The 22,146-nt window shown below is 43.5% G+C and overlaps 1 protein-coding gene across 9 annotated transcripts in view; it reads right to left on the bottom strand.

Moving 5' to 3' along the window:
* MAGI1 (membrane associated guanylate kinase, WW and PDZ domain containing 1) overlaps positions 1 to 21,676 on the bottom strand; it is a 498,523-nt gene extending 476,847 nt beyond the window's left edge. For 4 of the 9 annotated variants that reach the window (XM_073569755.1, XM_073569758.1, XM_073569756.1 and 1 more), the window contains exon 1: positions 20,925 to 21,673. In XM_073569755.1, the coding sequence (XP_073425856.1) occupies positions 20,925 to 21,225 (301 nt within the window). In that variant the 5' untranslated portion in view covers positions 21,226 to 21,673. Of the gene's footprint in view, positions 1 to 20,924 lie in introns of all 9 variants that reach the window. The other 5 variants (XM_073569757.1, XM_073569759.1, XM_073569763.1 and 2 more) reach the window with 3 other exon arrangements.
* Between the last annotated feature and the right edge of the window lie 470 nt (positions 21,677 to 22,146).

The following is a 22,146-nucleotide window of genomic DNA, read 5'->3' as shown; positions in this document are numbered from 1 at the left end:
GCTGAGAGCCTTAAGGCTCCAGGAGCTCTCAACAGAGCAGATTAATCCCTGCACTGCCAAAAGAAACTTACGCTGTTTAATATGAAGGTGACGTGCTTATAATCAATGCAAAGAAGGAGAAATAAGACTCTGCGGTTTTCTGGCTCCTCTGTCGCTGTAAACCTGTGACAGTCGACTGTTAAAAGAGTGTTGATCGATTTGTATATAGTCGATCTTTGCTTGTTTATTAGCCAAAAGCAGCCAATACAAATAGGCCTTTAGAGAACTTTTTTGATCAGATCTGTTCCCTACAAAAAAAAAAAAAATCTTTCAAAAAATGATTTAAAGATTATTTTCTATTTATTTCAATGCTAATTCTCATTACTGTTGATAGGTAGAGTATTTTTTGAGCAATTTTTTTATTTTTTTATTTTACACTTCAGGTTTAGGAAAACGTTTGCTGGTAAAAAAGAAAGTGCTGCAAAAATGTTGTTGAAGGAAGTGACACGCTCTAAGAAAATATGGTCCAGAATCATTCTTTTTATTAGGAAATTGAGAATTTATAAAACTAGCATGTCAGGTGAGATGACAAATTTAGATGATTTTTTGGTACTTTTCTGGCCCGGTATAACTTGAAGTTAGCTCCGTTTCTCTGCTGTATTCCTGAAATTATAAATTTGCCAGTATTAGTGTATATAAATTAGTGGGGAGAGCTTTTAACAAATGTCTTGTAAAATATCAGTAAATTGGATATATACCGTATTCAGGTTTCCCAGCACTGAAATAAATCCGTACAATTTTAGTCTCTGCAACTCAACAGGAAAAGCCTTCATTTTGAAGTGCCGGGTGAAGAATTGATTTGTTGCTGTCAAGACGGCGCTGACAAGGACACTGGAGCATTTCTGGGGAAACTGCATAAGAATTTGCTAAAAGTCATTAGAACTTTCAAAGAGCCGGAAGATTTATAGCTCCATGTAAAGCTTTACAACCATCTCATCCATAATTATGTATAATTGCAGGAGAGGAGGGGGATGGGCACTAGTGTAACTCACCACTTTTTTTCATCAGTGCGCCGGATACAATTTTTATCCATTTTTGGCCTTTGTGTTAATTTTTACCATCGGTGTGACACCCTGTTTACTCAGCCGTCTGTTGCGATGGACATATGATCGCCCCTTAGACTATAAGGGTGTTATGATGAGTCACCGAAGGAGGAAAAAACAAAATAACAGCCAAGTCCAGAAAAACCAGAGAGGTTGGCAGCTATCGGATTGCAGACCCCTGAACCTATCCACAACAACTAGCAGTAGCCGTGGGGATGCCGGGGATGGCAGAACTCCCAAAAAACAAGGCAAAACAAAAACCAAACTGAAGTGTACAAAGCAGAGCAGAAAAACTTAGCTTTGAGATGCAGGAATCAGACTGGTCTCCAAGAATCCAGCAGGATCACCAGCCAGGAAGAAGGGCGTCGGCAGCCTTATATCCAGTCCTCAATTCCAGCCACCCAGTCATCATCTAGCTGCCCATGTGTTTGGTAATCAGTCTCACTACCTTCCTTCACCAGAGGAGGGAGTTCATCAGACCTCAATGGTGAAGGGAAAAATGAACTCACAACATAAGGGTATGTGCACACGTTGCGGATTGGTCTGCGGAATTTTCCGCACAGAATCTGCATCTCTTGGCAGAAAACGCAGGCCAAATTGCTTGCAGATTTCATGCGGATTTGTTGCGGGTTGTCATGCGTTTTTTGATGTGCGGATTTGACTTACTCAATCTATAGTCAATGGGTGCAGAAACGCTACATTTCCGCACAAAGAATTGACATGCAGCGGGAAAAAAAAAACGCAACGAATCTGCGCTGATTTTTCCGCAGCATGTGCACAGCAATTCTTAAACTCCTATTGACTATCATTGGTTTCTGTACTTCACTGCGGATTTGATGCAATTGCGCGCGTCCAGAAACGCATCAAAAACCGCAACGTGTGAACACAGCCTAAAGGGTACCATGTTTTACCTGTGAAACACGATTATAGCACCCAAATCACAAAAAACGGACGTCTGTACGAGAGCTAGAAATTGAAGGGGTGGTTCCATTCAATTAAGGCAACTCGTATTTATTTGCCCTATTCGGACAGTTTTCCCAGGTGACACTATAGGGGGGTTCCTGCCTGACGCCATATCTCATGTATTTCATAGTGGAGCATTCCCTTGAATGTACAACAGACTAGTCCAGATGATTGCTTTGAGGCCCTGAGCTGACAATCAGGATTCACAGCAGCATTTAACAGGTTATTAATCGCAGGCAATTGTAAGCGGCAGGTCCTGGCTGTAATACACAGCCATCACCTGACCGGATATGGGGCTGCAGGATCCCGCTCCATACACCTGCTACCGACATCCGCCGAACATGTTGTGAAGGGGTTAAAACTATTTCTTTCAACCATTTACACAAAAAAAAGTCTAGATTTATACGCGTTATGACACATTAATAAAAAAAAAAAAAAAAAAAAACTTGGCTATGTTGCCCATAGCAACCAATCACAGTGCAGCTTTCATTTAAGATTGTACTCTTGAAAAATGAAACCTGCGCTGCGATTGGTTGCTATGGGTAACACAAACAGTTTTGGTTTCACTTTGTATAAACCTTCCACCCCGCTGTATAGTAAAAGAGCAAATACAGGTCACTGATGAAATTTGTTTAATAGGACTGACTGAGCAACAGAATAAAAGCACAATATTAGCGTTCGCAAGTCAAAAATAAAGATAAATTACACATATATATATATATCTTCTTTTAAACACTGCTGTCAAACAAAGCATAAAAAAACTCCGCAACAGAGTTGTCTGAAATATGTCTTCCAATCATTTAATGAGAATGTCTGCAAGCAGAGAGAAGCGCTCTGGGGTAAGGCCCCTCGTGGGCTCAGCGGGCCCTGAAATGCCGTTTTCATGCTCATTAGTCCTTCTCATATTAGTCTTGGACGGTTACATCGGTCCAATCATCCCATACGTCTCACACTCTAAATAGGTCCCTAGATGTTTGCACTCTGGCCAGAAATGCAATTCCTCACGCCTGAGAAATACTGATATACACAGAGAATTTGACTTTCCAATAGCCCAGAATCGGCTAATTATCAGCTCCAAATGATGCCGGAATATAGGAATTTTTTCTAATCCCATAAACTTCCTAAAAAACCTTTAAAATAAAAAAAAATGATCACGTTGGGTTCAGACAAGCAGATGTAATTTTCCACCCAGAGAAAAAAAAAAAAAAAAAAAAAAGGCGGATTTTTCATCCTCATGTTGTTCAGTATGTCCTCCGTATTTTCGTTTTTTTTTTTTTCTTTTTGTGTACATCCCTATGTCATCTGTTTTAGCCGCAAAATCGGAAACGGTCGCTCGGTTTGGGAGAGCCGCGAAGGGTTTGTGCATTGAGGTCCATGCTTGGACCGATAACTGCATGAGCCCCAAGTCTCTAAGATCACGTTCCCACAATGACTATTTGGTGCGTTTTTGACGTTTCAACTTTTCTGCACTCTTTAGCTAAATTTGGTTATGTTTTCTTTTCCATTGCCTTAGGGTGTGGGGGTTAAAAAATTTTTACGCCTGCTTTTAACGCTTTAAAGCACCACTCCAAAAGGTGCTTTTTTTTTTTTTCTTTCATTTTATCGCTGGAGTGGTGCTTATAATTTAAAAATCGCGGAACCTACTCCTCTACTCACCCGCTGTCATCTTCACCTTTTATCGCCACCGCTCACGTTAGTCTCCGGCAGTTTATGATCAGCCGGATCGCTCTAGTGTTTCACGGAGAGAGCCGGAGGTCACATCTCAATACACGTCTATGAGAACCTCCCTCCGGCTCTCATAGACTTGCATTGAGAGCCTGTGACGAAAGTTCCGGACAGTCAGAAGTTGCGGTCACAAGATGGCACCAAAGGACCGGAGTGGTGCAGAAAAAAGGTGAAAATGCCAAGGGGTGAGCATAAGACTAGGGGCAGGGACCTTAGCTTAGAAGCACCACTCCCAGGGCCGGCCTGAGAGATTACGGCGCCCTAGGCAAAACTATTTTGTTGCGCCCCTACTATTCTTGGCAGTAGATGAAAACTTGGGATATAAATTTAGGAGCAAAATAAACCACCACAACAATGATTAATTAACTCTCTCCTAACTCTTTAATCTTCTGAGAAGTTGTATAGGACAAATATATACAAAGTAATCAATAACACAAAACAAAAAATGACCATAGATAATTAAAATTTTTGTTTCCTTGCCTTTTTTTTTTTAAAAGGATGACACCAAGTCACCGAGATTAATTTGTTTAGCAACTTCAGATTCTATCGAAATTGTTGCCAACCCAACCAACCTCTCTTGCGTCATATTTGCCCTTAAATATGTACACTTTTCTTTCCTTCCCTAAAACTTTTTGCCTTTTGAAAAGATTTTTTATAATTTTTTCTATTTTTTCTCTGGCTCCCCCTTTGGGTCGGCGCCCTAGGCGGCCACCTAGTTCGCCTATACGTTCGGGCCGGCCCTGACCACTCCAGAGCTGGTAAAAAAAACAACGCTGGGGTGGTGTTTTAAACAAAGCGGTTTTCTTTTTTTATACTTTCTGGTATTTGGATTTGATTTAAAAAAAAAGATACAGGTCTTTAGAAATACAAATGCAAGGAAAAGACTGTTGACTTGGGAGGGACAAACAGTATTTAAATCAAGGAAGAATTGGGTATATCCCATATGAATCCCTCTCTAGTAAGTAAAGATGAGCGAATTTGTTCGGATTCGGTTCCGAATACGATCGGAATCGAATATTGTTTTGGCAATATTCGTCGAACACAGCCGAACGTCATTAGAGTCAATCGGAGTAGAAATTACCGAATATGTTCGGAATTGATCAAAAGACAAACATTCGGCACGAATATTGTTCGAATATGGCCCGAATATGTCAAAATCAAATTCGCGGACAAAATCCGAACAAATTCGCTCACCTCTACTAGCAAGTAATAAGGCTTAACTTTTAATGTAATTTTAAAATTGCAGGGTAAAATTACAAAATCAAGCTACTGTCCGATCCCCTGATGAAGCCACATCTGTGGTGAAACATTTTGGGGGAGACATGTGCTTTAAATCTACTTGTCCTATATTGCCAAACAGGGTTGACACTCCGGGGTGCCACTATTAAATTAATTAGGCAGGTGCCCATATACATAATTAGAATTAATAGTGGCCGATTGTATATTTGTTATTGATACAGTCATGTGCAAGATTACATGCAGTTTTAGGCTAAGTTCACACTTGCGTTTGGGTAGAGTGCGTAGGGCTACGTACTTCCTCCCTTAAGCTCTGCCTACTTCTGCACTTCTTCCCTCAAGCTCCGCATACCTCCGCATGCGTCCTGCGTACGTATCTTTAACATTGGGTAGGCAGGGACATGCGTTGGATGCGTCTGCATGCATTGTTTAGACGTGCCCGCCGACCGCACAGAAATGCAACATGTTGCGTTTGACGGGAACGTCAAAACGACGCATGCGGACACATCCAACGCATGTCCCTGCGTACCCAATGTTAAAGATAGGCATGCAGGACGCATGCGGAAGAAGGTGGAGCTTAAGGGAAGTGCGTAAGTAGGCGGAGGAAGTACGCAGCCCTACGCACTCTACCCAAACGCAAGTGTGAACTTAGCCTTAGTGTGGAAAAAAACATATGAATGAGAACTTAAGCTATGTCTACATTTTTTCCAGATTTGAAGAGTTGGGTGAAGGTGGGTCGGACAGCCTTGAGACATGCAGCCGCGGAGACTTGAACATATTTTTCGAGCACGCCGAAGGCACTCTGTTAGCACCCGAGCATGCTCAGAAAACACCTTATCCCAGCACGTTCGCTCATCACTACTGATGACCAAAGACTCTATGTAGCCCTAATGTAAACGTCTCGACTCCAATTTTGCAGCAAATTTTACAGCCAGAAAAATAGCATTACGGTGTGGATCCCCATGACATCCATTTGCACTAATAGCGCGGAGGAGCAGTGACTGTCTTCATGAGTTGACCCTTTTAAACAGAACGAAAAAAGGGGGCAAATCTATAAAAAAATATACAACCTACAGCTCCATGCAGCGCGGACAATGTAGAGTTCAGCAGTCTCACATCACTTTATCAAGTCATTAATCAGACTTGGCATGCGAGGGGGATAAAAGGATTGTACAATGTATAGAGCTCAGACACAGCCATAAATAAGCTCCTACATTGTATTGAGCGGAGATGGAGCAGATCTCACTGGGTGGGCATTATGTGACAACACAGCTGGGAAATGGCCCACAGCAGCGTACCCAAACAAAGGGACGGGCAATATTTTGCTAATTACTCCAATTTTCTCTCTCCCCGCTTTTCCCCATAATTACATGCCTAGTTACTGTAAACCTAGGGGATGAATAACACACATGCTTTTTAGCATTCTGCACCGTTAGGTCTTGGTACAGTGACTGACAAAAAGTAAGGATCTGATCACAGTTGAGACTTTTGGATCCATTCAGAGGCATTGCTGCATATGTGCACCCAGTTTGTTAGCATACGTGCACCCAGTTTGTTAGCATACGTGGTCCCTATGGATCCATATTACATATGGTGCCACCATGACAGTTCTATTCTCTGTGTAACCATGAGCCGAAAAGTCAGCGGCTTCGGCTTTGCTTAACCAGACCTATTCTTCCATACACAGACAGGTATTGATATGAATGGACGCCATATAAAACGACATTTGTATAGTTATGGAAATTATTTTGAATACCCAAATACAGCTGTCTTTTTAGTTTAAGCTCCCACAATGAGTTTTTGACCCGGTCTAGTTTCACTTGCCAAAAAAAAAAAAAAAACCTCAGCGAGCTTTCACATTACATAGGGACGGGACACGTTAGCTGGTCCCGCCTGGGCAATCGTTTGACCGCTCAGTAAAACGGGATCCGGTCGTATGCACCGACGAGGCCACAGACAGAAATGGTGCCGGCAGAGCGAACATGCATCATTTTCAGGAGTGTGCGCCTAATGGAAGCGGTCACTCATACTTTGGCTGGGGGTCACACTTGCGAGTGCAATGCGCAAGTCTCTCGTATCAATACCTGGCATTGCCGCCGGCACTCGGACCGAAGCGTTTAGCTGCATAGAAATACAGGCAGCCACACACTCCGGTCCCCAGTGCCGGCGGCAGCGCCGGGTATTGAGGCGCGAGTTTCCCGCATTGCACTCGCAAAGTGTGACCCCGGCCTATATTTGAATGTCATGTATGAGAACTTAACCTGACGTCACTCCTGCAGAGGAGAGCAGATTGGTGTCATGACAAACCGTAAATCGAGATTACGGTTTTTAATATTCTGAGGCCACACATTTGTAAAGTCAAAAATTGTCGACAACCCTCTCCAAATGGTTTATTTTGATAGTTTGGGTGGCACAATGTTAATAGTTGATAGTCTACGGGACTGTTCACTTGTCCATGTTTTTTTTGTAGACCAATTGTGTGGTTTTTTTTCTTAAATAAAAAAAGGACATACCGTATCCGTTTTTGTTAAGTTTTGATTATTGTTTCAGCAAAACCAAAACCAAACCATTTAAGTGAATGGATTCATGAAAAAAAAAAAAAAAAAAAAAAAAAACCTCCGATATCTTCCGTGTGTCATTGGAGTGAGTGCAGTCTCTTTTTTACTGTTTAGGCAAGAAGGCTACTTTTTTTTTTCTTGACACAAGAAATCGGATGCCACAAAAAACTTACACAGACGAAAAATAAATGAAAATCAGATCCAGCGCGGATGAAAAATGGTTCGCTTTTTCACGTATGCATAAAATAAAAAAAACAAAAAAAAAAAAAACCAAAACACAGGTATGCAAATAATCTGAGGCGTAACAAAGATACGAAAAAAAAAAAAAACCTTCTTGCCTTGAAGTAGTATGTAAACCAGATTTGCTTTAAAAGAAAGAAATCTTACAAATAAAAGATTCACAAATAGATAAAAAGTGCAAAATAATAAACAGCAACAAGTAAATGTTACAAAAGAAAAGAGTGAAATTGATATTTCACATAAAATTCCATAAAAGTAAAGAAAATTAACTGTGACATTTCATAGAACTTTGTAATTAAAAAAAATAATATTAAAAAATGAAGCCTTCCTCCTCCTCTCAAAGTTTTTATCCTCTTAAAAAATATATTGCAGTCATCATATTATATAGAACTGTGTACTCACAATTGGTCGTTCTACCTTTCTACCCAGCCAATTCTTCTCTTTTCCATTAGCACTATGACATTATGTGATTAATAATGGATTACCTGAATGCTTCTAAACTTTGGGTAGAAAAAGTAGGTCAAGTTTCCCTGTATGAGTCATAAGTCACTGCAAAAGTCCCTGGCAGGAGGAGGAGAGAAGCAGCAGGGTCAGGAGTTGAAGAGAGGAATGATAAATGCAAGGACAAGAGACTTCCTGGTTCTACATCAAGAAGAGAAAAGAGAAGAATTTACTGGGTAGAAAGGCAAAATGAGCAATTGTAAGTACACAATGCTCTATAATATGATGACTGCAATATATTAATAGGATAAAAACTTTGATTGGAGTGATTCTTTGACTAGGGGCAAGCTATAACCATGGGCCGTGGACATTGGGGATGTCTACCCAGAGGGTGTTGGAAAACAAGCATGACCATTACTCTAACCTTCCTGGAAAAGCAATGATAACTCCTGTACTAGTATCATACTATAATAATTGTGACTCCCAATATGACTCCTTAATGCAATCTGGAATCTCCACATCCCCCCCCCCTCTGTAAATGGACACGGGGACGAGTTGCTGAGCAGCCCTATCCTTGTCTGCTAGTCTCCATCTTCATTGACCATCCAAAGTGGACAACGCTGGTGGAAGTTGATGCACCATCCATGGACAAGCCATCAGAAACATCACAGAATTGAACTGTTCTACCTGTTCTACTGCGGCTTCTATAACTACCATCACCTACAACTGGGAGGAGGATTTTGGTGTCATATAGAAGCAGGGGACCCAATAAAAGAATAAACATAAAACAAGTCACCTGCAAAAAGTCAACTGAACCTAGTAAGGCATCAAGTCTTCAGGCTACATTGCCATAGGGTTTTTTGGATGTGGATTGCGAAGGAGGTTCACTTGAAAAGTCAAGCAAAGAAATTCAATGTGTACATTCCTTTAAGGCACTTTTGTACTATTCTGAGGACATTACCCCAATTATGGATTCCAAAATGCATTTTTTTTAACCTTGTATTGCTACAGGAACCAACTGGGCAAAAACTGCATTGTGTGAACATAAAGCATACACTGGATGGCCATAGACATCAGATAACGGTCGACCCAAGCTCTCGTTCAGCCGATAGCTAAATTTCCTGACCCCACATACGCAAGCATGCTCAGTATGCCCAGGTGTGCATATACTTTACATAGGAACAGGGCAGTAAGCTGCTGCTACCCATCTTAGGGAGGCGGGTTACCTCCTCGCCAACAGAATGATCGGAAAATAACGGGAGACCGTTAGCATCAAATGACGGTTCAAACCAAGCATGGGCTCTTGGTGCACCCTTAATATGGCCAAACAGTTCAGCACACCTTCCCATCTATCTAGTGCCTGTAAAGCAGGAGCTGTCAGTCAATGAAGATGATGGTGGACATAGATGGAAGACAAGTAGATGGGAAGGTGCACTGAGCTGTTTGGCCACGCCAAGGGTGCACCGAGTGCCTATACTTGGTTTCAAAGATCATTTGGTGGATTCAAAAATCGACACCTCCACCAATCAGCTTTTAGTAGGTCCCACAAGAGACATGCAGCCAGCACAGCACCTTACACTGTGTAGTGGTCATTCTAGGGTACTACAGCTCCCATTGAAGCGCTACATGATCAAGTTGATTTGCACAAAAACTGGAGCCAGATGGTTACATTGTGAATGTTATTGTTTGATGGTATGAAACAAAGTTCCTGCAGATGAAATTCCAGAGTTGTAAAAGCGAAACCTAACCTTTTCTTCCTTCTCAAGTGCACTTATGTTTTGTAAAAAAAAAATATATATATATTTTTAACCCTTTACAATGCTAAAATGTGGGTTCCTTGCCTTAGTATTTGCTTTTACTTCTTTGTATACCTCCAAACAGCTCAACCAAGCTGAGCATGCATGTGTATTGTGAGGGGGGTGGGTGGATCAGCAGAAATAATCAGCCAGTCAAATAAGTATTTGGCTAACAGTTGTTATCTAAGGTGCATAGTCTCCTTAGAGGGGTATGGGTAGTACATTGTGACATTAGATGAATTTTGGTTTCCTGCTACTTGATGTTACCAGAGTTGAACAAAAATTTTTGAAGGACCCTGGTCCAGTAATCATATTAACTGAGGCATCCCTGACGCCTCTTTTGATTAGTAGCCCCCCACTCGGTCTGGCATGTTGCGAGGTCATGGGCACCAGGAATGTTACTGGTAATACGAGGTTGGCAGTGCTCTATCAATGTGGCAGATGGACCAAGATCCTATAAATCTTCTTGCTCAGCTCTTGTGGTTCTAAAAATTAGAAAAAAAAAAAAAAAAAGCACTTAATTTTTGGAAATACATTGGAAAAAAAAAAAAAAAAAAAAAAGAGCCACCTCTCCACTGACAGTGGCGCGCGTTGGGGCCCAGCAACGGGACCTCCATCTGTAATCCATTTATGGCATAACCGGTGGGCATGCCATGACAGTACGAAATTGGAAAACCCAATTTAAGCTAACCAGTATGATGTGACCCTGTTAGAAGGTGGGGGTGCCAATCACATCCACGGCTAAACCTACGTAGTCATTAATGATGAGCCAACATCCTCAGATAAGGTGTTATCCGAGCATGCTTGTGGGCCGATTGTCTTCAGTGTTCTTCAGCGTTCAATGATATGTTCGAGTCCCCACCGCTGCATGTCTCGTGGCTTCTCGACAGCCGCAACACATGCACGGATGGCCTAACAAACACTGCATGTGTTGTGGCTTTCGAACAGCCTCGAGGACTTGGAACATATTTTTCAAGCAAGCCAAAGACACTAGGTTAGAACCCGAGCATGCTCCGATAGAACCTTATCCCAGCACGTTCGCTCATCACTAGTAGTCATCAGAGCAAGATCTAGGTTTAGCAAAAAAAAGAGAATTAATAGGAGCCAAATCCACCAGGATCAAACCCTGCCCCCACCATTATTTTGTTGTCTAGGGGCCTCCACTATCTCCGATCCAGTCCTGGCCTGACCATTATGGATATTTCCTGTCTTCTTACAGTTTCATACTAGATTTCTGTGTTCCTGTACAAAGTCTAGTCTGTGACTACTGATACGGCGTGCCCTTTTCACCTGCCGAGGGGTGCGCTTTATCGACTATCACATTCCAGCTGTAGAAATCCTTCGCATTTTCTGTTCACACGGAAAAAAATCCGGGAGGACGTACAAAGAAGAGCCGAATCTGCACTAATTACCCCGGAGTTCCAGTAGCAGAATGTTACAATAAAGACATATCGCTAAAAAAGGACGGTTAACCAAAAGAGACGCCGAGAAAATAATGATATCTAATGATGGTGCCAAGGACACAATTATTCTTCAGAATCACTGGGGACTCTTGTTTCCTTCTCCATCAGTAACATCAATATTTTTTTTTCTTCATAAAATAGTATCAAAGTGACGGAGACCAGCACAGAGCAGCCATTGTTCGCCCTACAGTCCCAGGAGAGGGGTGCAAGATGAGGAGACGTGAATTTGTTTTGAACTCCGACGATTGCAAACAGTGACCACATCAAAAGAAGTCGACTACAGGCCGGGGCTGTTAAACCGCAAGAGCGGCTTCCATAAACATAACCGAGTATCTGTATAGAGTTATCGTGAAACTTGCTACAATATCACAGCTGCTAGAAATCTTATAGTCTACGATCGGGTTTCTACTTTTTCCATGACTTTCCTTTTCCCCCCCCACCAACATAAGCTGTACAAACCTATTTGAAAAGGGCAGATTCCCAAACCCTAGGCTTGTACACACTGGGTCCTCCACAAGACATTTCAATTGGTTGTCTACTTAGAAATATGCATCGTTCTTTTAGGGGTGTCTCATTTATGACATAAAATGTCTGAAAGAGGCAAAGCTCACCTCTGGGACCTGCGTTTATCTCTAGAATAAGGGGTCCCCCTATTCAGGGTTACAGCCGGTGAGTGAGAGAGCTAGTGGCGCATGCGCCATTCTCTCTCTAACACATTGCTATGGGAGATGCAAATACAGAATATTTAAGTATATAAGACACATGTGCCTTCACATCTCCACTCAATGGTGGTCAGCTACTGTTTGGAACAAGGGTTCGGGGACGACCACCATCTGGAACAAGGGGTAGATTGTGAACCCTCGCGGGCAGGGTCCTCTCATCCTGTACCAGTTGTGACTTTTAGGCTAAGTGCACACGTACCGGAACTCTCGCGGAAATTACTGTGAGAATTCCGGAATTCCATTCCGCGGGAAAATCGCATTTTAAATTCCCGCGGAAAAACTAGCATTTTGCAAGCGTATTTAGCTTGCAAAATGCTAGCGTTTTCCAAGCGATCTGTAGCATCGCTTGGAGAACTGATTGACAGGTTGGTCACACTCGTCAAACGTGTGACCAACTTTTTACTACTGAGGCCGCCTATGCGGCATCAGTAGTAAAAGATAAAATGCAAAAAAAAAAAGGGTGTTATTCTTACCTTCCGACGTCCTGCGCAGCCTTCCCAGTAATCCTTTGCGAAAATGCCGGCGATGACGTCCGTTCTCGCGGGATCACGATGTCTCGCGGTCATTCGCGATGACGTCGCGCGAATGACCGCGAGACTTCGCGATCCCGCGAGAACGGACGCCATCGCGGGCATTTTCGCAAAGGATTACTGGGAACAGGAGCGTGGAGAGAGGCAGGAAGGCTGCGCGGGACGCCGGAAGGTGAGAACAACAATATTTTTTATTTTAAATTCTATTTTTTACAGGGGTATGGTACCCAAAGCCCGGAGGACAGTCTCCTCTCCTCCGGACAGTGGGTACCATCAGCAATTGTTCTGCTTACTTTTCGCATGGTGTGCACAGCCACATGCGGGAAGTAAGCGGAACAATGCATTCCTATGAGTGCGGGATCGCCGCGATTCCGCAAATTAATGAACATGCTGCGTTTACCGCGAAGCGATTCCGCCGCGGTAAAAACCGCAGCATTAGCACAGCATTGCGGAATCCCATAGGAATGCTTATTTTTCGCGTTTTCGCAGCAAAATCGCGGGGATAAAACTGCCGCGGAAACGCAAAAAAAAGCCACGTGTGAACTCAGCCTTATTGTTTAAGATTACTGTACTTGTATTTATTATGTACACCCCTCCTCACAAGTAAAGCACCATAGAATAAATGGTGTAATAATAATAATAATAATAATAATAATAATAATAAGGGACAACCACCGTCTGGAACAAGGGATAAGGGACGACCACCGTCTGGAACAAGGGATAAGGGACGACCACCGTCTGGAACAAGGGATAAGGGACGACCACCGTCTGGAACAAGGGATAAGGGACGACCACCGTCTGGAACAAGGGATAAGGGACGACCACCGTCTGGAACAAGGGATAAGGGACGACCACCGTCTGGAACAAGGGATAAGGGACGACCACCGTCTGGAACAAGGGATAAGGGACGACCACCAGCTGGAACAAGAGGTAGATTGTGAGCCCTCGCGGGCAGGGTCCTCTCATCCTGTACCAGTCGTGACTTGTATTGTTTAAGATTACTATACTTGTATTTATTATGTACACCCCTCTTCACAAGTAAAGCACCATAGAATAAATGGCGCTATAATAATAAAAAGGGACGACCACCGTCTGGAACAAGAAATAAGAGAACGACCACCATCTGGAACAAGGGATAGGAGACGACCACCGGCTGGAACAAGGGACGACCACCGGCTGGAAAAAGGGACGACCACCGGCTGGAAAAAGGGATAGGGAACAACGACCACCGGCTGGAACAAGGGACGACCACCGGCTGGAACAAGGGACGACCACCGGCTGGAACAAGGGACGACCACCGGCTGGAACAAGGGACGACCACCGGCTGGAACAAGGGACGACCACCGGCTGGAACAAGGGACGACCACCGGCTGGAACAAGGGATTGGGAAGACCACAGTTCTGTAGATTGGTGCAGATCTCAACGCATCTATCAGACATTGATGACTTATCCTTTCCATTGATCAGTTGTAATCACTGGGAAAAGCAGGTCGAAAGTGGTTTAGTTTCCCTCCAGCGCCCCTACAGGAAAAAAAATAGGAATGACTCAGTTCTCATCAGATAATTAGAATAAAAAGGACATCCATCTGCAGATATATGAAGGGCAAGGACTCAGAAATGGCTATAAAGAGTTCAGAGTCTTCTCCAATTATTCAGTTCCAGTTTGGCTAAAGATCAAGTCAAGGTTCATTAAATGGATGGACATGGACTTAGAAGGTGACTACTTTACAACAGGCGACACTAGAGACAGATTTCATATTCTTGAAGAGCTAGCTTGTATATCTTTTTTCCCGACTTCTAAGTTTCCCTTTGCACCTTGGCAGTCTCCTCAAGTCAAAACCGTTCAACCTAGGCAGTTCTCATTGAAAGCAATGGCCAGCAATGTGCAGAAATTTGGGATCCTCAAGATCAAGAGACGCACTATGTAGCCCACTAGCGGACACAAACCGAAGAAGGCCCCTGTCCAAGAAGAAGATGTGGGCCTTTGCAGTTAAAAAGCTCATCACAATGCAAAATTTCACCTGCTTTGGAGATGAAAATAGGTCTCCTTACCTCTTGGGCCCCTGTGCAGCTGCGCAGGTTACACCAATAATATGTCCGCCCTTGATGTAGCCACCCTATCTAATAGATGAGGCCCTGAACTCAATTCTCCGTATGATGTGTGATTTTGTTATGACAGATGGACACCAAAAGCTGAAACCAGAAATACAAGTTAATCCAATATAACCTGGTATGTGAATACCCTGACATATATATAAGTATGTGCTAAAGTTCACCCAAAACCATCCAAGACAACCCCCCCATCTAGCCCAAAAGGGAGGATTTCTTTTAGAACAGGGCCCCTGTACAAGCATATTTGACCCAACTTTTTCGGTAAACTGTACATTCTCTGCTGGTCTAACACAGTGACGGGGTTAATTATATATTCCCTGATGGGTTAGTGTAGGGTAAAGAGTTACTAATAAATTCCGACCCCCAGGTTGGGGGGGTTCTGAGCAACTTCCCAATTTGCTATACCCCTAAAACAAATCCCTAATATGAGAAAGTTGGCACCATGGTAGATGCTCGCACAACCGTTTCTCTTCGTCCAAGGAAAATGGTCCCATTACTCTGATCAGACTTTGGAGGTAGGAAAAAAAGTTTCTCCACCCTCTCCATTCTGTCAGCCCATGAAAATTTGTACCGTACTACTCGGATGTCATCCAAGTGCGATCCAATGTTTTCCATTGACCCATAGACTTGTCACGTCACAGAGTGGTCCGAGGAAAAAGAATCGGACATGTGCATAGCCCTGTAGAATAACAGGGGTATGAGTGATATTGGTGAAAACCAAAGACTGTGCTATCAGAGAAAATTTGTTGTGTGCATGAGCCCTTCGAGTTCAGCAAAAAGATACCCAAGGCCCTGGTCCAATGGCCACACTGACAGTCCTTGACCGCCAGACCGGAGACCTTAATGCCTCTTCTGATTAGTAGGATTAGCGTGACGTACATATGACATTGCGCAGAGCCTACTGATCAGAAGAGGCACCAGCGATGGTGGTAAGCAGGAGGCTCACAGGGCTCTGTTATGGTGGCAAGCAGGAAGGTCATAGGGCTCTGATCCAGTGGCCACACTGACAGTCCTTGGCCGCCAGACCGGAGCCCTCAAGTCCTCTTCTTATTAGTAGGATCAGCGTGACATACATTTGACATTGCGCAGAGCCTACTGATCAGAAGAGTCACCAGCGATGGTGGTAAACCGGAGGCTCACAGGGCTCTGGTCCAGTGGCCACACTGACAGTCCTTGGCCGCCGGACCAGAACCCTTGATGCCTCTTCTGATTAGTAGGATCAGCGTGACATACAATTGACATTGCACAGAGCCTACTGATCAGAAGAGGCACCAGCGATGGTGGTAAGCAGGAGGCTCACAGGGCTCTGGTATGGCAGTCATGGACTACCTAGGTCTGTTATATGGTAGCAGGAAATATTGTGGCGCTAGAAATTAATCCATTTTTCACACTCGCTTCTACCAAGTCCTCTGTATCGCTCACAGCACATTTACACATGTAAGGAACGTATATTACGTAGAGGACAAGACCTGAGATAAATGACGAGTGGCTATTACAAGAAGTACAGTGATGACATATTGCCAAAAGGCAACCGACAAAGCTTCTATAGATCAAGCATATCCATGACGAAAATAAATACTACCAAGATGGGGGATGGGTGCACAAAAGGACAATATCGCTCACCTAGAGAGGATGAAATATTAGCTTTTGGAAGACCCTCTGCAGGCGGCATCATGAACACGCACCAGGACCCGATTCGGAGCCATGAGAAAAGTAATTGGGGATTACAGGCATCTATAGCTACATTTAAGGATTATTTGGGGACTTTACATGAGTAGTGGACACAGACGGAAGCGGGTCCCTGTTAGTGATGATGAGCGAGCGTGCTGGGATAAGGTGTTATCAGAGCATGCTCGGGTGCTATCTTGGTCGTGCTCGAATAACATGTTAAAATCCCCACGGCGGTATGATTCGCGGCTGTTAGGCAACCTCCTCGTGTTCCGGCTGCCTAACAAACAGGTAATCCTTGCATGTGCGCCAGCTGTCTAACAGCCGGAAATCATGCAGCCGCGGGAACTCCAACATGTTATTCGAGGATGCCCAATATTCTTGGACAACACCTTCACTCATCACTAGTCCTGAACAATATATGGGCGCGTTTCAGTCCAATAGCTCATCATAATGCACAATACCATTTGCTTTGGAGATGGAAGTGGCCCCGTCACCTCCTGGGCCCCTGCTGGCTGCCCCAATGCTTTATTCAGATGTTCCCCCAACAGAGCAAATGAGTTGAGGCGAAATTAGCCCAAAACCTGAATCTTACCCCATTTCTGATGCCTAAGCACATGTTGTATGGACCCCATGAACAAAAATCATATTTTTTTATTTATTTATTTTTTTTTTTTGGGGGGGACAATAAAGTACATTGTAGATGGACTATTCACAGTCCTACTGTGCCCATGGGGCCTTATGGAATCCAAGACTTTGCTCAACGCCCAGATAAACCATTTGGAACTGATGGTCTCCAGCAGATTACTTGGTGACTGCTTTTCTTGGATACCACCCGCTGGCTGTGTTTTCTTAAGCTTAATGAATGAGGTAGGAAAGCAGACTGTGAAGTGTTAATTAGGAACCAGATAATGAGATTGACACTTTGGGAGTGGAAAGTGCTTATCTGATCTGGAGTAATCCCATCACATATATAGCCTCCCTGGTTTATAGGGGTTTGTAGCCACAAGGCCAACAGACTCACACAGAGCAGTTCAGGTGCTGATGTTATTGGGCCACGTTCACACGGTCAGTATTTTACATCAGTATTTGTAAGTCAGAACCAGGAGTGGAACAATCAGAGGAAAAGTATAATAGAAACACGTCACCACTTCTGGATTTTTCACCTGCTGCTGGTTTTGGCTTTCAAATTCTGATGTAAAATACTGATAGTGTGAATGTGCACTTAAAAAGGAGAAACATCTATAGGCAAAGGGGGGCAGAATACAAGAAGGCATCATGGTTCCTTTGAGTCTAGTTTTTAATTTTTTCATGAAAAATGGCATCCGAGTGCAGTCCCGATTTTATGATGGATCCAAAGACCCGCACTGACGATTTTGATCTGACACTCGGATCAATACCGGACATTTCTCCGTCAAAAATGAACCATCCAATTCACTTTTATCCATGAATGAAAAACACGAAGAGCACCGGTATACAAACAACCGACATCAGTAGGAGTGCCAAGGAGCTCCTTGACCAGATCTTGATAAATTAGCTCCTGAACAGCAAGGGGTTCACATACTTTTGCTGTACAGGGCCACCACAAGTCTATGCGACAGCTGTCATCAGCTTAACATACGCCCAGTTATCTCTCTTGGCTCCACCATACACATGTACATGTGCTAGGATGAGCATGCATGTGTTTTCCACAAGAAGAGGAGAAAAAGCCACTGCCAGACTCCTATGGCAGAGTCTTATTTTCCCTGAAAACAAAAGGATCTGCTGTTGAAATTCCATCAGTGCGATCCTTTTCCTTATATCATCGGGGAGAGTCCGGAGGCCCCCATACATATCAGATGATTCCATCGAAAATTGACAAGATCGATATCACACTCCAATTGGGCTGTATGTGTCAGGGACAGATATCTAGGGAGGTATGGAGGTCAGCAACACAGTATTTCAGGAGAGTCAGCATTTTGCGTCACTGAGAACGTTGGCACGTAAAATGGACAATAAAATCAGAGTAATGATATCAGGATGATGGTAAGCTCTCGGGACCAGTTTTTCCAAATTTTCATTTTGCAAACCAAGAGTCCACTGTTGTGATTGCATGAAGCGGTGGAGCTAACATATGGATGTCCCCAAGGCTGACAATATCCTCAGCGTGACTCATGAGCGCTTGGTGGAGTTTACAGGTGAGCTCCATCTGTAACGTGCGGGGAACAAATATTGACACAGAAAACCTTAAGGCCGCGCGTCGAGGTAGGAGATCACGCGCTGCAGCGTTACAGGCCTTCACCTGACCGCAGGCCATTGGCCTTAAATCACACTTTGGGAACAATTTAACACATGTAAAACATGTAGACTCGGGACGGAAAGTGACATAAAATATGGCAAAAAAAAAAAACAAAACACAACTATTAGTTGTGGCTGATAATGTTCACAAATAAAGGGATTTTCCAACTCAAAAACTTTACTGAGACATGGTAACTTCAAGATCCTTCAACTGGTTCTTTTCCATTCAAAAGGGAATTTTCCTTTAATATGATATCCATTTATAAATCCACCATGACAAACGGCCAAACATCTCCCATATTATAAAGCAGAACAATAGCCACAAGAGTAGAAAATATCAATTACAGCTGGCGAGGAGCCGCAGCGATCATTCATCCCGCTGGTGCCGCCACTTGCTCAGATCCTTGTCACATCTCACCCAACATGTGCAGATCTCACCTGAGAGTGTTATCTGTTGGGGAATGTGCGGCGGTGGCAGCAGGGATATTTTTAACGCAGCACAGTACAGAGTACACTACTAGAATCCACCAAAAAAAAAAAAAAAAAAAGATACTGATGCCTATTGGTGGATTTACACCAAGAATCCAAAACATTCCAAAATGTATCATCAGAGGAGAACACAACAGTAGAACGCGCTGGTAATTATCTGGGTGTACAATGGACACACGACTACACTGTCTAAGAAAATGCAGCAGAGCCGGATTTGTTATTTAAAAAGACGTCCTTTTCCTCCCCTTCTCCCTTTATACGGTCATTAGTGGGGTCAAAGTAGAGTCTTGAGTGCCCACGTGCTCCAAACAGACCAATTGGTTTTAATAGGTGCCCTGTATTATGGCTGCTCGTGGCCTGATTGAGGGGGGATTTCATCTCTAAGGCCGGGGTCACACTTGCGAGAAACTCGCACGAGTTTCACGTCTCAGAGAGAAATACATGCAGCCGCACACTCCGGTCCGAGTATTGAGGCGCGAGACTCGTGCTGTTTTCTCGCAAGTGTGACCCCGGCCTAAGCCAAACGATAACACGGCGATCCACACCTTGTAACCCCTAGTTTTATAAAGTCTTATTAGAATTCTAACTCCCTGCGATATCATCAACCTTTTTTTTGCATGGGACTGCAGGTAAACCCTCCGCACTATCCTAAACACAATCTCGCCACGGTGCACAAAGGGAACAGTTAAGAGGGTTTCTGCCATAAGGCTATGTTCCCACGTGGAACTTTTCGGCGATATTTCTGCACTCATTAAGTAAAATAAGTCACTTGCATAGTTAAAAAAAAAAAAAAAATACACACAGCGTTAAGAAAAAAAAAAATAAAACAACTCATCGTGGGAAAAATAAAAACAACTCATCGTGGGAAAAATAAAAACAACTCATCGTGGGAAAAATAAAAACAACTCATCGTGGGAAAAATAAAAACAACTCATCGTGGGAAAAATAAAAACAACTCATCGTGGGAAAAATAAAAACAACTCATCGTGGGAAAAATAAAAACAACTCATCGTGGGAAAAATAAAAACTCATCGTGGGAAAAATAAAAACTCATCGTGGGAACGTAGCCTTAGGACTCATTCTGATGTCCGATTTTTTTCCTGTATATAATAAGACTGTAGCACGAGGGTCATCAGATTCTCTCATAAGGGGACAAATTAAAAAAAAAAAAACACATTAATCATTTCCCCTCCGTGAAATTCAGACGTCGTCATGCGAGTGCGGTCCGGTTTTTGGTCGCGGACCCACCTGCTTGCATTGCGGATCAAATAAATAAATACATTTTAAAATAAACCGGACAAGTCTACGATATTTGCGGTGGAAGAAGAAAAAAAAAAAAAAAAAAAAATTAAAATCGGACGTATGGCCCCATAGGTACGATTGCTACAGGTGAAGAACACGGGTAGCGCTCAAATGCAAAAAAAAAAATAAAAAATTGGATGTCTGAATGAGTCCCCAACATGGGGGAATCAGGATCAGTAGGGGGGGGGGTCCCCAGCAGTGATTTTTAAAAGAGGGAATATCCCTTTAAATGACAAATTGAGCTCTGCTACCTTTGTACACCCGCTATTAACCCTTCTATGACGTACTTACAAAGAGTTTGGGTGGGGGGTCTTCACCTACCTTGCCTGACAGCTGTGATGGGGACCTGCTCCCCGCAGCTCCTCACCATCTCCAGCACGTCGTATCTGGGCAGTCCTGACACCGGGACCCCCGCCACCTCCAGCAGCAGCTCCCCTCCCTGCAGTCTGCCCTCTCCTCCTCCGGAGATCAGGGAGTCCTCCACCTCCCCCAGATAGAGGAACTCTCCGTCCTCCGCGCCCCCCAGCAGCGGCAGCCTCAGCTCCCCCCCGGAGCCCCGGCTCACCGCGCACTGGTGCACCCTGCCCGTCCAGTGGTTCTTCTTCTGGATCACTTTGGCCATAGTGATCGCGGGGGATCAGGAGCTTCACATAGGAGGGAACAGGTGACAGATCACACTCAGCTCATCCCTGCTTGAAACTTTTTAGATCCAGATCCTTGTTTGCAACTTTTTCTGTATCCAGATCCTTTATCCAGGGACTCCAGCCATCCTGTTACTCCATTCCAGAAAACAAAAAAAAAAAACTTTTTTTTTTTGTTTCTCCCCTTCCAGATCCTGTGTCTTTTGCAAATAGGAAGAGACTTTGATGCAGCTATTTCCTCACGGTTCCTTTAAAGAGATACAAACGTTCTTCATTCCATCCTGTCCCTATGATCCATGCAAAGAGCAATGGGAACTGGCACGCATGCGCGCTGGCCCTCACCTCTCCCTCCCCATATGCACAGGAGGAGCAGCAGCAGCAGCACTCTCCTCCCCTCCAGGACTCAGCACACACACAGCTACCAGGTCCTGGTGCACAGTATGGGGGGAGGGAGGAGGGTGACCTTTTTTACTGAAATAAGTCATTGATCAAAGTGATTAATTGTTCTAAAAATTAACACCTCCTTAATAAACTATTAGGATTTAGTAGAGCAGCAGATTACTGCAGCAGCCTGATTGATTTTTTTTTTTTAATTCCTCAGCTGCTGCAGAAGCTCTTGAAAGGTGAAATCTGAAGTCATAGACAATGCAGTAATAATAATATTTACACTAGAACGTTTGTGTTAGAAGAATCCAAAACAAGCATTGTTATCATAAACAACACGTATTAACTATTTACGAGCCGGAAACGCTTTTCTAATGTGATTTTTTTTTTTCTTTTTTTAACGTAAGACGTTCCGCACTTTTAGACGCTGGAATTTACTTTTTAAAGGTAGATCAAAAAGCAATAAAATGTCAGAATCTTTTATTTAAAAAAAAAAAATGAGGTAAGGTGTTATCCGA

Source organism: Dendrobates tinctorius, unplaced genomic scaffold (assembly GCF_039654945.1).
Source record: "Dendrobates tinctorius isolate UK_male_01 unplaced genomic scaffold, ASM3965494v1 ptg000027l, whole genome shotgun sequence".
Classification (NCBI taxonomy): Eukaryota; Metazoa; Chordata; class Amphibia; order Anura; family Dendrobatidae; genus Dendrobates; species Dendrobates tinctorius.
The sequence above is the reverse complement of the archived record's forward strand: the minus strand, read 5'-3'. Positions and strand labels throughout refer to the sequence as shown.